The 12,673-nt window shown below is 50.9% G+C and overlaps 1 protein-coding gene and 1 non-coding gene across 2 annotated transcripts; both read right to left on the reverse strand.

Moving 5' to 3' along the window:
• Positions 1-2,217: 2,217 nt before the first annotated feature.
• On the reverse strand, positions 2,218-8,993 carry RPS3 (ribosomal protein S3). Its single transcript, XM_038761950.1, has 7 exons — positions 8,915-8,993; positions 5,501-5,631; positions 4,614-4,707; positions 3,337-3,431; positions 2,881-3,068; positions 2,383-2,582; positions 2,218-2,282 (listed from the first exon to the last, which is right to left on the reverse strand). Exons 1-6 carry the CDS (start codon positions 8,942-8,944, stop codon positions 2,389-2,391), a joined length of 732 nt encoding a protein of 243 aa, XP_038617878.1. The 5' UTR covers positions 8,945-8,993; the 3' UTR covers positions 2,218-2,282; positions 2,383-2,388.
• On the reverse strand, positions 2,681-2,825 carry LOC119941690. The gene has a single exon (XR_005455275.1). It is a non-coding gene; the product is annotated as a small nucleolar RNA SNORD15 (small nucleolar RNA).
• Positions 8,994-12,673: the final 3,680 nt, after the last annotated feature.

The raw sequence follows: 12,673 nt of genomic DNA on the forward strand, positions 1-12,673 counted from the left end.
AGCTCTGCCAACTGTGTGACTTAGGGCAAGTCACCTAACTTCTCTGTGCCTCAGTTACCTCATCTGTAAAACGGGGATTAAAACTGTGAGCCCCCCATGGGACAACCTGATCACCTTTGTAACCTCCACAGCGCTTAGCATATGGTAAGTGCTTAATAAATACCATCATTGTTATTATTATGGGAGGCTGAGGAGCCCCCAAAAGACCGAGACAGAGCTGAGACATCAGGGATAGGAGAATCAGGAGAGGACGGTGTCAGTGATGCCAAAATTGGATGTTCCCAAGCGCTTAGTTCAGAGCTCTGCACATTGAGTGCTCAATAAATACGACCGACTGATGTGGTTCAGGCAGGGGGTTGTCGACAGGGTCAGAGAGGCCAAGGATGAGGATGGCGTCGGGGGCAGATGCAGCTGCTCCCATCACCTCCCTGACAGGCGTGGGGTGGGACACAAAGGCCCACAGAGATCCAGCAGACTCAGGGACGGAGGTCTGTGTGTGTGTCTGTCTGGGAAACAGACAGTATTTGTCAAACAGTTACTATGTACCAGGCACTGTACTAAGCGCTGGGTTAGGTGCAAGCTTATAAAGTTGAACAGTCCCCATCTTTCCCTTAGATTGTAAAAATCCTTGAGCAAAACTCACGTTCACTTAATTGTAGCATTTGCTGAAATGCGTATTTCACATCAAGCATTGCGCGGAATTAAAGGACAGGACCTGGTGTAATGTTAATTGTGCTGCTTGTTTACTGGGTGAAGTTTTTTAATGGCTCTTAACGTTTTTCTATAGTCATTCATTCAGTTGTATTTATTGAACACTTCCTGAGGGCACAGCAGTGTACTGAGAGCTTGGGAGAACACCAGACAACAATAAACAGTGACATTCTCTACCCACAAGTTTTGTCTAGAGGTGTGGAGACAGACATCAATACAGGTAAAATTACAGATCTGTACCCAAGTGCTGTGGGGCTGGGAGAGGGGCGAAGAGCAAAGGGAGCAAACCAGGGCAAACCAGAAGGGAGTGGGGGAGAAAGAAAAGTGAGGAGCACTATATTCCAGACACTGCACTAAATGCTCAACAAATTTAGTGAAGTTCATCCTATTGCCTTAGCTAGCAAGAGCATATGGCACTTCAGGTGGTGGGCTTGTCCCTGATTTCTAAAGGGTTTTGGACAAAAATCATGGAGCTCTGAAGGAACCTCTAACTGTGGAAACTGCTCAAAGTGCAGGCTGAGCCCCTCTATTCCTCTAAACCCACTCCCATGGCTCTAACTATCGTTGCTTTCAATAGTTACTTGAGTGCTCAGGAGCATAGAGTTGGTTTCCTGCCTCTGTCCAACTCAGCATGGACAAATACACCATGCTGAGTATGCTCTACTCCACTGCTTGCATTTTTTCCATTCAGCCTGCCACTCCACTCTTCAAAAACCTCCAATGCCAAGTGCTTAGTGCATGCAGACCAGTGCTCTACACTAAGAGAATGCACATGTAGGCTTAGACATTCCTCTATGCCTCAACTACCTAGTCTGCAAAATGGGGTTCTCAGGGCCCTGTGTAATGTGCCCTGAGGTGGGGGGAGTCAGACACTGGGGGTTTCATGGACTTTGACTTGGGAGGGCAGTGGATATAGGATAAAATAGAATAACAGTGCTTAGAAGAGAGTAAAATAGATAAGGGTGAATGTGATGGCCTAAAATTTAGCCTAGTGCCTAAACTTTTGCCAACTCCTGCTTCCATTTCTCCACAGCTGTTAGCCTTGGGAGTCCAGGGATGGAGGCCACAGCAGCAAGCTGAGGCTGGTTGGCAGGGGGCCCATGTCTCTCACCCCTAAAAGAGCTGTGGGTTGGCCTGTGCAGCAATTCACGTTCAAGGCAAGTGGAACCAGTAGCCTCCTTCACATTCCACTGTGGTCCTTGGTTCCAAGGACCAAACATTTTAATGTCTCCTTCCTTCATACCCCTTGTCAACCCTGGGACATTGTATTCCCTCCAACTTATTCTCCCCCTTGGTTTGGAACTGGCTGAAGTGATTAAAATGTCAAATTCAGACCTGTGTCTTGAGGGAAGAGAGGAGAAGCTTGAAGGGGGCAGGGAACAGGTATTGCTCCCCTCCTAACTTAGATGAATGCTGTCAGACACTGTATTGCCTGGGTCCCCCCCCACTCCTTGTCTCCCTCCAACCCGTAGCACCGACTTGTCCGCAAAAACAGCAGCTCCCTGCTTGGTATTTTAGGGCTTTATTAACTGGCAGGTTGGGGCATCCAGGTCCACAGTGGAGGTCCAGTCCTGAAAGCAAGAGCAGACAGGGTAGAAGCAGGGTCTCTTGGAGAGCACCCCTGCCCTCTCCCCCGACCACAACCCTGTGTGCCTAGGGCAGAGAACATACCGTCCATCAGGCAGTGGGGACAGGCTGGGGTAGGGGTGGCTGTTCGGGCTTGGCCCCCTTCTGCTCGGAGACGGGGGTCGTGGGCAGCACCTCCTCCTTGGGCTCGACGATGCTGACGTGGTCAGGCAGTGGTTTCTTGGGCCCGATCTTGCCACTGGGGTCCCAGGGGAGCATGATCTTCACTTTGATGCCCAGCACCCCTGAGGGAGGGAGGGAGGGAGGGCTGGTGTGAGCCCGTGGGCCAGCCTTGTGCCAAAGCCTCCCCCTCCACCCCCATCCCAAGAGTGGCTGACTTGACCCTTCTCAGACAAATGCCTCAGAATCCACCATGGCATGGGCTCTGGCACCACAGCCTTCCCACACAGCGCCCCAGAACGGGGCCCTGGGTGAGGGGGGCGGGCACGCAGGACCCTTTCTGACTCGTCATCGTCTCATCACCGAAGGGCGTGGGGCCGGCCCCCTCCCCCTCCCGCAGTCGGCGCCTCCCAGCCCACTCACCCTGCCGCAGGAGCACGTGGCGCACGGCTGTGTCCACGTAGTAGTTGACCGGGTCGCCGCTGTGGATCATCAGACCGTCTACAAACTTCATGGACTTTGCCCTCTGGCCCCGCAGTTTCCCAGACACGACCACCTCGCAGCCTTTGGCCCCGCTCTCCATGATGAAGCGCAGGACGCCGTAGCACGCCCTGAATGGGTCAGGGGAGAAGAAATGCACTGCACGTCAGCCCTGCCCCCCACCTCCCAGGCTCCGTGAGACAGCCCTGCTCCTCCTCAGACAAATGCCTCAAGATCCATCAGCGCAGGATCCCCGGCCGTGACACCCCCGTGCCCAGCCCCGCAGAACGCGGGCCTGGGCGGCAGGGGAAGCACCGGCCTTGTGGGGTCCGGTCAGCCTCGTCATCGTCTCATCACGGAAGGGGAGGGAGAGGGGAGGGGTGTGGGAGCGCCCTTTACCTGCGCACAGCCAGGCCCCCCAGGAGCTTGTAGCGCAGGGACTCAGCCTGGGCGATGGCACACAGCCCACGTGTGGCCACCTTCTCCGCATACAGCTGCAGGGGACAGGAGGAAACACAGGGTGGATTAGTCATGGGGAGAAGGGTGGCACTGACCCACAGACCACCTGTCTGCCTCGATTAGACTTTTAGCTCGCTCCTCAAAACCCCTGGCCCTGTACTTTACGAACAAAATTTAAACCATCAGGCATGATCTCCCTAAATTCTCACGTTCCTCTTCATTCCTCCCCAGCAGGATCTCCAGCCTCTCCTCAAAATCTACCCTCCACCTGTGCCTCCAGCCCCACTCATTCGCATCTAATCAAAACACTCCTTCTTTCATCCCTCTCTAACCACCATTAGTTCAATTATTTTTCTACAAGAACGTTTAGTCCATATCTATCCCCACTTGTGTGGGGAACTGCCAGGGGTTGCATATTTACCATGTGTGCACTTAGATCTGTACCATCCTTTCTCCCCACCCCCCCGCCACCTTACCTCCTTCCCCTCCCTGTACATATGTATGTACATATTTACTACTCTATTTGTACATATTTATTCTATTTATTTTATTGTATTTTGTTAATATGTTTTGTTTTGTTGTCTGTCTCCCCCTTCTAGACTGTGAGCCCGCTGTTGGGTATTCATTCATTCATTCATATCGTATTTATATGGGACCGTCTCTATATGTTGCCAACTTGTACTTAAGTGCCTAGTAAAGTGCTCTGCGCACACTAAGCGCCCAATAAATACGACTGAATGAATGAATCCTTGATATTCACCCCACCTCCAGAACACTTTTGAACATTTATTCTAATGTCTGTTTTCTTCTTCTAGATTGTATGCCCCTTGTGAACAAGAAACAACTCTGCTAACTGATCGATTCAGATGGAAAGTCTCCCTTGGCCTGATGTCACAGCACAGCCCATTCAAGCCAACTTGTACTTCCCAAGCACTTAGTACAGTGCTCTGCACACAGTAAGCGCTCAATAAATACAATTGAATGAATGAATTCTCACCTATGCACTGTGCTTAACCCTGGTCCCATCCCTCCCCTCAGATCCTCCGATCCATATTCCATGCTTGCCTGACTCCCCATTAGGCCGTTGTCTTTTGCAAGTGGTCAGGGCCCCTCATGTTTTACTTCTGCCACCCTAAGGGCCTACCAGGATGCTCTGTGCACTCAACGGTCAACTCTCCTACTAACGCCAACGAAAGCAATCCCACCGTACCACTCACCTCTACGCTGCCTTCTGGGAAGCCAAACCTCTTCTGGACGACTGCTGTGAGCTCCCGGATGCGACGACCCTTCTCGCCCAACACATTCTGCGTCCTGTGATCGGTCCATCCATCAGTCAAAGGTTAGCAGACACAACCCCCACCCGCAAGGTGGCTGTCGATCAGGGAAGCCAAGATACTAAAGTACAGAAGAAGGGAGGCTATATAGGGCCCGTAATAGGGTAGATAAAGTAGGTACCCAAGTGCTACAGGGCCAGCTGGGTACCGCATAATAAAAACGGTATTTGTTAAGCACTGGGGCAGATACAGGGTAATCAGGTTTCCTACGTGGGGCTGTCTTAATCCCCATTTTACAGATAAGGTAACTAAGGCACAGAGAATTTAAGTGACTCGTCCAAAGTCACAGAGCTGATAAGTGGCAGAGCGGGTACTAGAACCCACGACCTCTGACTCCCAAGCCGATGCTCTTTCCACTAAGCCATGCTGCTTCTCCGCAGCAGTGTTTGATCGGAGAAGGGCTCCTGGAGAGTGATCTCAGAAGGACTGAAAGTAGGCTTTTTTTTTTTAATTTATTTTACTTGTACATATCTATTCTATTTATTTTATTTGGTTAGGTTTTGTTCTCTGTCTCCCCCTTTTAGACTGTGAGCCCACTGCTGGGTAGGGACTGTCTCTATATGTTGCCAACTTGTACTTCCCAGGCGCTTAGTACAGTGCTGTGCACACAGTAAGCGCTCAATAAATACGATTGATGAGAGGCTGGGAGGTCTGAAAGGGGTTAAGGGGGGAGATCTGCAAGAGCAAGGCCAGTCCCCAAACCCAGTCTCAAGCATGGGGAGAAAGAGAACCCCACCCAGCATCTTAAGGGGAACGAGGGTTGTACCTACCTGGTGGCCAGAATGATGATCTCGGTCCTAGTTGGGGTGACGCGGACTTCGACTCCCGAGTAGCCGTCTTCGGCCAGCTCCCGGGTGAGGAACTCATTCAGTTCGGCCTTGAAGATGCCATCGGCCACGAACTGCAGAAAACCAATCCCCGCCCCGGGACGCTGTGTTAGCGTACGGGATGCCCAGCTCCATGCCAGTCAGACTCCAGAGCAGCAAGGACATGGGCACAACTACCCCTTCATCACACACCTGGGAGGCAGAGATTGTCCTGCCCACTTGGCAGACGGTAAGTCCGACCCTCCCGACGCCCCACTGCACCTGGCCCTTTCTCCCCACCCCTCACCAGGCAACACCGGGCCACTCTCCTCCCGCCCTTAGACCCTGCTCCAGCTCCTCAATTAATGAATTCAATCGTGTTAATTAATGGTTATTATTATCATTAACGGTATTACCGAGCGCTTACTATGAAGCACTTCCTAGAGAAGCAGCTTGGCTCAGTGGAAACAGCACGGGCTTGCGAGTCAGTGGTCATGGGTTCTACTCCCAGCTCCGCCACTTGTCAGTTGTGTGACTTTGGGCAAGTCATTTAACTTCTCTGTGCCTCAGTTACTTCATCTGTAAAATGGGGATGAAGACTGTGAGCCCCACGTGGGACAAACTGATCACCTTGCATCCCCCTCTTCGCACATAGTTAAGCGCTTAGCAAATACCCTCATTATTATTATTATGTGCCAAGCTCAGTTCTAAGCGCTGGAGTGGAAACAAGCAAATCGTGTTGGGACAGCCCCTGCCCCAGAGGGCTCAGCCTTTGCCCCCATTTTACAGATGACCTAACTGGGACAGATACGTGAAATGACTTTCCCAAGGCCACACAGCAGCCAAGTGACAGGATTAGAACCCAAGTCCTTCTTACTGCCAGGCCCGTATCGATCCACTAGGCCACGCCGCTTACCGTGAACCTGATCACCTTATAAATAATAATGGCATTTATTAAACGCTTATTATGTGCAAAGCACTGTTCTAAGCGCTGGGGAGGTTACAAGGTGATCAGGTTGTCCCACGGTGGGGGCTCACAGTTCTTCATCCCCAGAGAAGCAGCATGGCTCAGTGTTAAGAGCATGGGCTTTGGAGTCAGAGGTCATGGGTTCAAATCCCAGCTCCGCCACTTGTCAGCTGTGTGACTTTGGGCAAGTCACAACTTCTCTGGGCCTCAGTTATCTCATCTATAAAATGGGGATTAAGACTTTGAGGCCCCCGTGGGACAACCTGATCACCTTATAACCTCCCCAGAGCTTAGAACAGTGCTTTGCACATAATAAGCGCTAAATAAATGCCATCATTATTATTATTATTTTACAGATGAGGGACCTGAGGCTCAAAGAAGTAACTTGCCCAAAGGCACACAGTGACAACTGGCGGATCGGGATTTGAACCCATGACCTGACTCCAAAGCCTGTGTTTTTTCCAGAGCCACGCTCCCCAGCACTTAGAAGAGTGCATCGCACATGGTAAGAACAAAATAAATGCCATCATTATTCATTCAATCGTGTTTATTGAGCGCTTACTGTGTGCAGAGCTCTATACTAAGCGCCTGGGAAGTACAAGTTGTAAACGTATAGAGACGGTCCCCACCCTACAGCCGGCTCGCATTATTATTATTACTGTGTGTGTGTTGCGCTGTACAAGGCGTTTAGGAGAGGACCGTAATAACAATGGCATTTATTAAGCGCTTACTATGTACAAAGCACTGTTCTAAGCGCTGGGGAAGTTACAAGGCGATCAAGTGGTCCCACCGGGGGCTCACAGTATTCATCCCCATTTTACAGACGAGGGAACTGAGGCCCAGAGAAGTGAGGTGACTTAATAATAATGGCATTTATTAAGCGCTTACTATGTGCAAAGCACTGCTCTAAGCGCTGGGGAGGTTACAAGCTGATCAGGTTGTCCCACGGGGGGCTCACAATCTTAATCCTGAACCCCCTTCCTTCCTCTCCCCCTCGTCCCCCTCTCCATCCCCCCATCTTACCTCCTTCCCTTCCTCACAGCACCTATATATATGTTTGTACATATTTATTACTCTATTTATCTTACTTGTACATATCTATTCTATTTATTTTATTTTGTTAGTGTGTTTGGTTTTGTTCTGTCTCCCCCTTCTAGACTGTGAGCCCGCTGCTGGGTAGGGACTGTCTCTATGTGTTGCCGACTTGTACTTCCCAAGCGCTTAGTACAATGCTCTGCACACAGTGAGCGTCCAGTAAATACGATTGATTGATTGATTGAGGGGTTCACAATCTTAATCCCCATTTTCCAGATGAGGGAATTGAGGCCCAGAGAAGTGACTTGCCCAAAATCACCCAGGTAATTGGAGGAGCCGGGACTCGAACCCATGACCTCTGACTCCAAAGCCCGGGCTCTTTGCACTGAGCCACGCTGCTTGTCTTAAGCAGCGGGTTAATGATGATAATAATAATAATAATGATGGCATTTATTAAGCGCTTACAAATGCAAAGCACTGTTCTAAGCCCTGGGGAGGTTACAAGGTGACCAGGTTGTCCCACATGGGGCTCACAGTCTTAATCCCCATTTTACAGATGAGGGAACTGAGGCCCAGAGAAGTTAAGTGACTTGCCCAAAGTCACACAGCTGACAAGTGCAGAGAAGCAGCGTGGCTCAGTGGAAAGAGCCCGGGCTTTGGAGTCAGAGGTCCTGGGTTCAAATCCCGGCTCCGCCAATTGTCAGCTGTGTGACTTTGGGCAAGTCACTTTTAGACTGTGAGCCCACTGTTGGGTAGGGACTGTCTCTATCATCAATCGTATTTATTGAGCGCTTACTATGTGCAGAGCACTGGACTAAGCGCCTCTATATGTTGCCAATTTGTCCTTCCCAAGCGCTTAGTCCAGTGCTCTGCACACAGTAAGCGCTCAATAAATACGATTAATGATGATGATGATGATGATGATGAAGTCACTTCTCTGGGCCTCAGTTCCCTCATCTGTAAAATGGGGGTGAAGACTGTGAGCCCCCTGTGGGACAACCTGATCACCTTGTAACCTCCCCAGCGCTTAGAACAGTGCTTGGCACATAGTAAGCGCTTAATAAATGCCATCCAAAGAAGTGGCGGAGGCGGGATTTGAACCCACAACCTCTGACTCCAGAGTCCATGCTCTTTTCCACTGAGCCACGGCGAGTTGACAGTTTCGAAGTCCCCCTCCCCGGCCCTGCCTTCCTCTCCCGCCATGTTGACGGCGCCTAGGCGGGGGAAGGCCTCGCTCAATCCGCCTCCATCCTCGGCCATCCGCAACCCCCCGGCGGCGGCGGCCCGGCCCCGGCGACGGAGCGGCGGCCCCCCTCTCTGGAGACCCCGATGGGCCCGATCCGCTCCCTCTCCCGCCCGCCGCGGCCCGCCCTCACCTTCCTCTTCTTGGAGATCGGGACGGCCATGTTGCCCGACAGCAGCGCCGCCGAGGGGAAAAGGAGAGGGCCCCGCCGGCGGAAGTGGATATAAGGGCGCCCCCTACGGGCCGCGGAGGGACTTCCGGTCACGGGCCGCGCGGGGGGACTCGGGAAATGTAGTCCGCGGGGGCCGAGCTGGAGACAGGGCATTCATCCATTCAATCATTCATTCAATCGTATTTATTGAGCGCTTACTGTGTGCAGAGCACTGTACTAAGCGCTTGGGAAGTACAAGTTGGCAACAGAGACGGTCCCTACCCAACAGCGGGCTCACAGTCTAGAAGGGGGAGACAGAGAACAAAACAAAACATTAACAAAATAAATAGAATATGTACAAATAAAATAGAGTAATAAATATTATTCAATCGTATTTATTGAGCGCTTACTGTGTACAGAGCACTGTACTAAGCGCTTGGGAAGTACAAGTTGGCAACATATAGAGATGGTCCCTACCCAACAGTGGGCTCACAGTCTCGAAGGGGGAGACGGAGACAGAGAACAAAACATATTAACAAAATAAAATAAATAGAATAGATATGTACAAATTAATTAGAGTAATAAATACGTACAAACATATATACATTCATTCATTCAATCGTATTTGTTGAGTGCTTACTGTGTGCAGAGCACTGTACTAAGCGCTTGGGAAGTCCAAGTTGGCAACGTATAGAGACGGTCCCTACCCAACAGCGGGCTCACAGTCTAGAAGGGGGAGACAGAGAACAAAGCAAAACATATTCACAAAATAAAATAAATAGAATAAATATGTACAAATAAAATAGAGTAATAAATACGTACAAACATATATACAGGCGCTGTGGGGAGGGGAAGAAGGTAAGGCGGAGGGGATGGGGAGGGGAAGGAGGGGGCTGAGTGTGGGAAGGCCTCCTGGAGGAGGTGAGCTCGCAGTAGGGCTTTGAAGGGAGGAAGAGAGCTAGCTTGGCGGATGGGCAGAGGGATTGGGGGTATTCCAGGCCAGGGGGAGGACGTGGGCCAGGGGTCCACGGTGGGACAGGCAAGAACGAGGCCCAGTGAGGAGGTTAGCGGCAGAGGAGCAGAGGGTGGGACGGGAGGGAGTGAAGGACTCTAAGATTCTGCCTGGCAGCCTCTGCGGGAAAGGACGGGGACTAGGCGGCTCAATCAGTACCATTGACCAGGCCATTTCTAGCAGCTGGGCTCAGTGGAAAGTCTGGGCTTTGGAGTCGTAAGTCAGGGGTTCAAATTCCGGCTCCGCCAATTGTCAGCTGTGGGACTTTGGGTAAGTCACTTCTCTGGGCCTCAGTTACCTCATCTGTAAAATGGGGATTACGATTGTGTGCCCCTCGTGGGACAACCGGATCACCTTGTAACCTCCCCAGCGCTTAGAACACTGCTTTGCACATAGTAAGCACTTAATAAATGCCATTATTATTATTATGTCCCACCCACACCTCCATTGTATCATGTCCTAACTTGAATGCCTCATCTTCCCACCCAAACGTCTTCCCCAAACCTTTCTCATCATTGTAACAATAATAATAGTAACAATGATGGCATTTATTAAGCACTTGCTATGTGCAAAGCACTGTTCTAAGCGCTGGGGGAGATACAAGGGGATCAGGTTGTCCCACGGGGGGCTCACAGTCTTCATCCTCATTTTACAAATGAATAAAGGAACTGAGGCACAGAGAAGTGAAATGACTTGCCCAAAGTCACAGCTGACAAGTGGCGGAGCTGGGATTTGAACCCATGACCTCTGACTCCAAAGCCCGGGCTCTTTCCGCTGAGCCACGCTGCCATGATTGCATATGTTAAGCACTTACCCCCCTCTAGACTGTGAGCCCACTGTTGGGTAGGGACTGTCTATGTTGCCAACTTGTACTTCCCAAGCGCTTAGTACAGTGCTCTGCACGCAGTAAGCGCTCAATAAATACGATTGATTGATTGATTGATTGTGTCAAGCACTGTTCTAAGCGCTGGGGTGGATACAAGGTTATCAGGTTGTCCCACGTGGGACTCACAGTCTTAACCCTCATTTTAATACATGAGGGAACTGAGGCACAGAGAAGTTAAGTGACTGGCCCAAAGTCACACAGCTGATAAATGGCAGAGTGGGATTAGAACCCGTGACCTCTGACTCCCAAGCCTGTGCTCTTTCCACCAAGCCACGCTGTTCTAAGCGCTGGGGTAGATACAGAGAAGTTAAGTGACTGGCCCAAAGTCACACAGCTGATAAATGGCAGAGCTGGGATTAGAACTCGTGACCTCTGACTCCCAAGCCTGTGTTCTTTCCACTAAACCACGCTGTTCTAAGTGCTGGGGTAGATACAGAGAAGTTAAGTGACTGGCCCAAAGTCAAACAGCTGATAAATGGCAGAGCTGGGATTAGAACTCGTGACCTCTGACTCCCAAGCCTGTGCTCTTTCCACCAAGCCATGCTGTTCTAAGCGCCGGGGTAGGTACAAGGTACCCTTCAGTTACCTCATCTGTAAAATGGGGATTAAAAGTGTGAGCCCCATGTGGGACAACCTGAGTACCCTGTATCTAACTCAGTGCTTAGAACAGTGCTTGGTGCTCCGTTTCCCAGGCTCCGTGGCCTAAACACCCACACAAGGTTCCCGGGGACGTCCAAACCGTAGTCAGGACCCAGGAAACGCGGCGTCCGGGGCCAGCAGGGGGCGCTCGGAGCCCAGCACCCACACTTCTCCCGCAGACGTTCATTCATTCATTCATTCATTCATTCATTCATTCATTCAATCGTATTTATTGAGCGCTTACTGTGTGCAGAGCACTGTACTAAGCGCTTGGGAAGTCCAAGTTGCCAACATATAGAGACGGTCCCTACCCAACAGTGGGCTCACAGTCTAGAAGGTGGAAGTAGGTCCGGGGACAGCCCTGTCCGGCCTAGAGGCTTGAGAGGTCCTATCATCCATCCCTCTGTTTCCACACGACACCTCCTCCTTGTGTGGACCCTGAATCCTTTTTTTTTTTTTAATGGCATTTATTAAGCGCTTACTATGTGCAAAGCACTGTTCTAAGTGCTGGGGAGGTTACAAGGTGATCAGGTGGGGCTCACAGTCTTTACCCCCATTTTACAGATGAGGTCACTGAGGCACAGAGAAGTTAAGTGACTTGTCCAGAGTCACACAGCTGACAATTGGCGGAGCCGGGATTTGAACCCGTGACCTCTGGCTCCAAAGCCCGGGCTCTTTCCACTGAGCCACGCTGCTTCTCAGCCGAATCCTTCTGCTGCCGCTGGAACTCTGGAAAAGTGAGGGGAGGGTGGTAGGTGGAGGCACAGCAGGTAGCCTGCCAGTGCTAGTCGAGGCCCGGCCCACGTCATCCCCCGGGCCTGGAATGCCCCCAATCCCTCTGCCCATCCGCCAAGCTAGCTCTCTTCCTCCCTTCAAGGCCCTACTGAGAGCTCACCTCCTCCAGGAGGCCTTCCCAAACTGAGCCCCTTCCTTCCTCTTCCCCTCGTCCCCCTCTCCATCCCCCCCCATCTTACCTCCTTCCCTTCCCCACAGCACCTGTATATATGTTTGTACATATTTATTACTCTATTTATTTATTTATTTATTTATTTTACTTGTACATATCCTATTTATTTTATTTTGTTAGTATGTTTGGTTTTGTTCTCTGCCTCCCCCTTTTAGACTGTGAGCCCACTGTTGGGTAGGGACTGTCTCTATATGTTGCCAACTTGTACTTCCGAAGCGCTTAGTACAGTGCTCTGCA

This window comes from Tachyglossus aculeatus, chromosome 20 (assembly GCF_015852505.1).
Source record: "Tachyglossus aculeatus isolate mTacAcu1 chromosome 20, mTacAcu1.pri, whole genome shotgun sequence".
Lineage (NCBI taxonomy): Eukaryota > Metazoa > Chordata > Mammalia > Monotremata > Tachyglossidae > Tachyglossus > Tachyglossus aculeatus.

Bases quoted from the DNA above. Each gene is read 5' to 3' on its own strand.
- RPS3 (XM_038761950.1), bottom strand. From the start codon at position 8,944: ATGGCCGTCCCGATCTCCAAGAAGAGGAAG. The intron at 4,708-5,500 runs GTAGGTACAACC...GACCGATCACAG, and splicing joins ATCATCATTCTGGCCACCAG to GACGCAGAATGTGTTGGGCG. The intron at 2,583-2,880 runs GTGAGTGGGCTG...TCCCTCCCTCAG, and splicing joins CCACGTGCTCCTGCGGCAGG to GGGTGCTGGGCATCAAAGTG.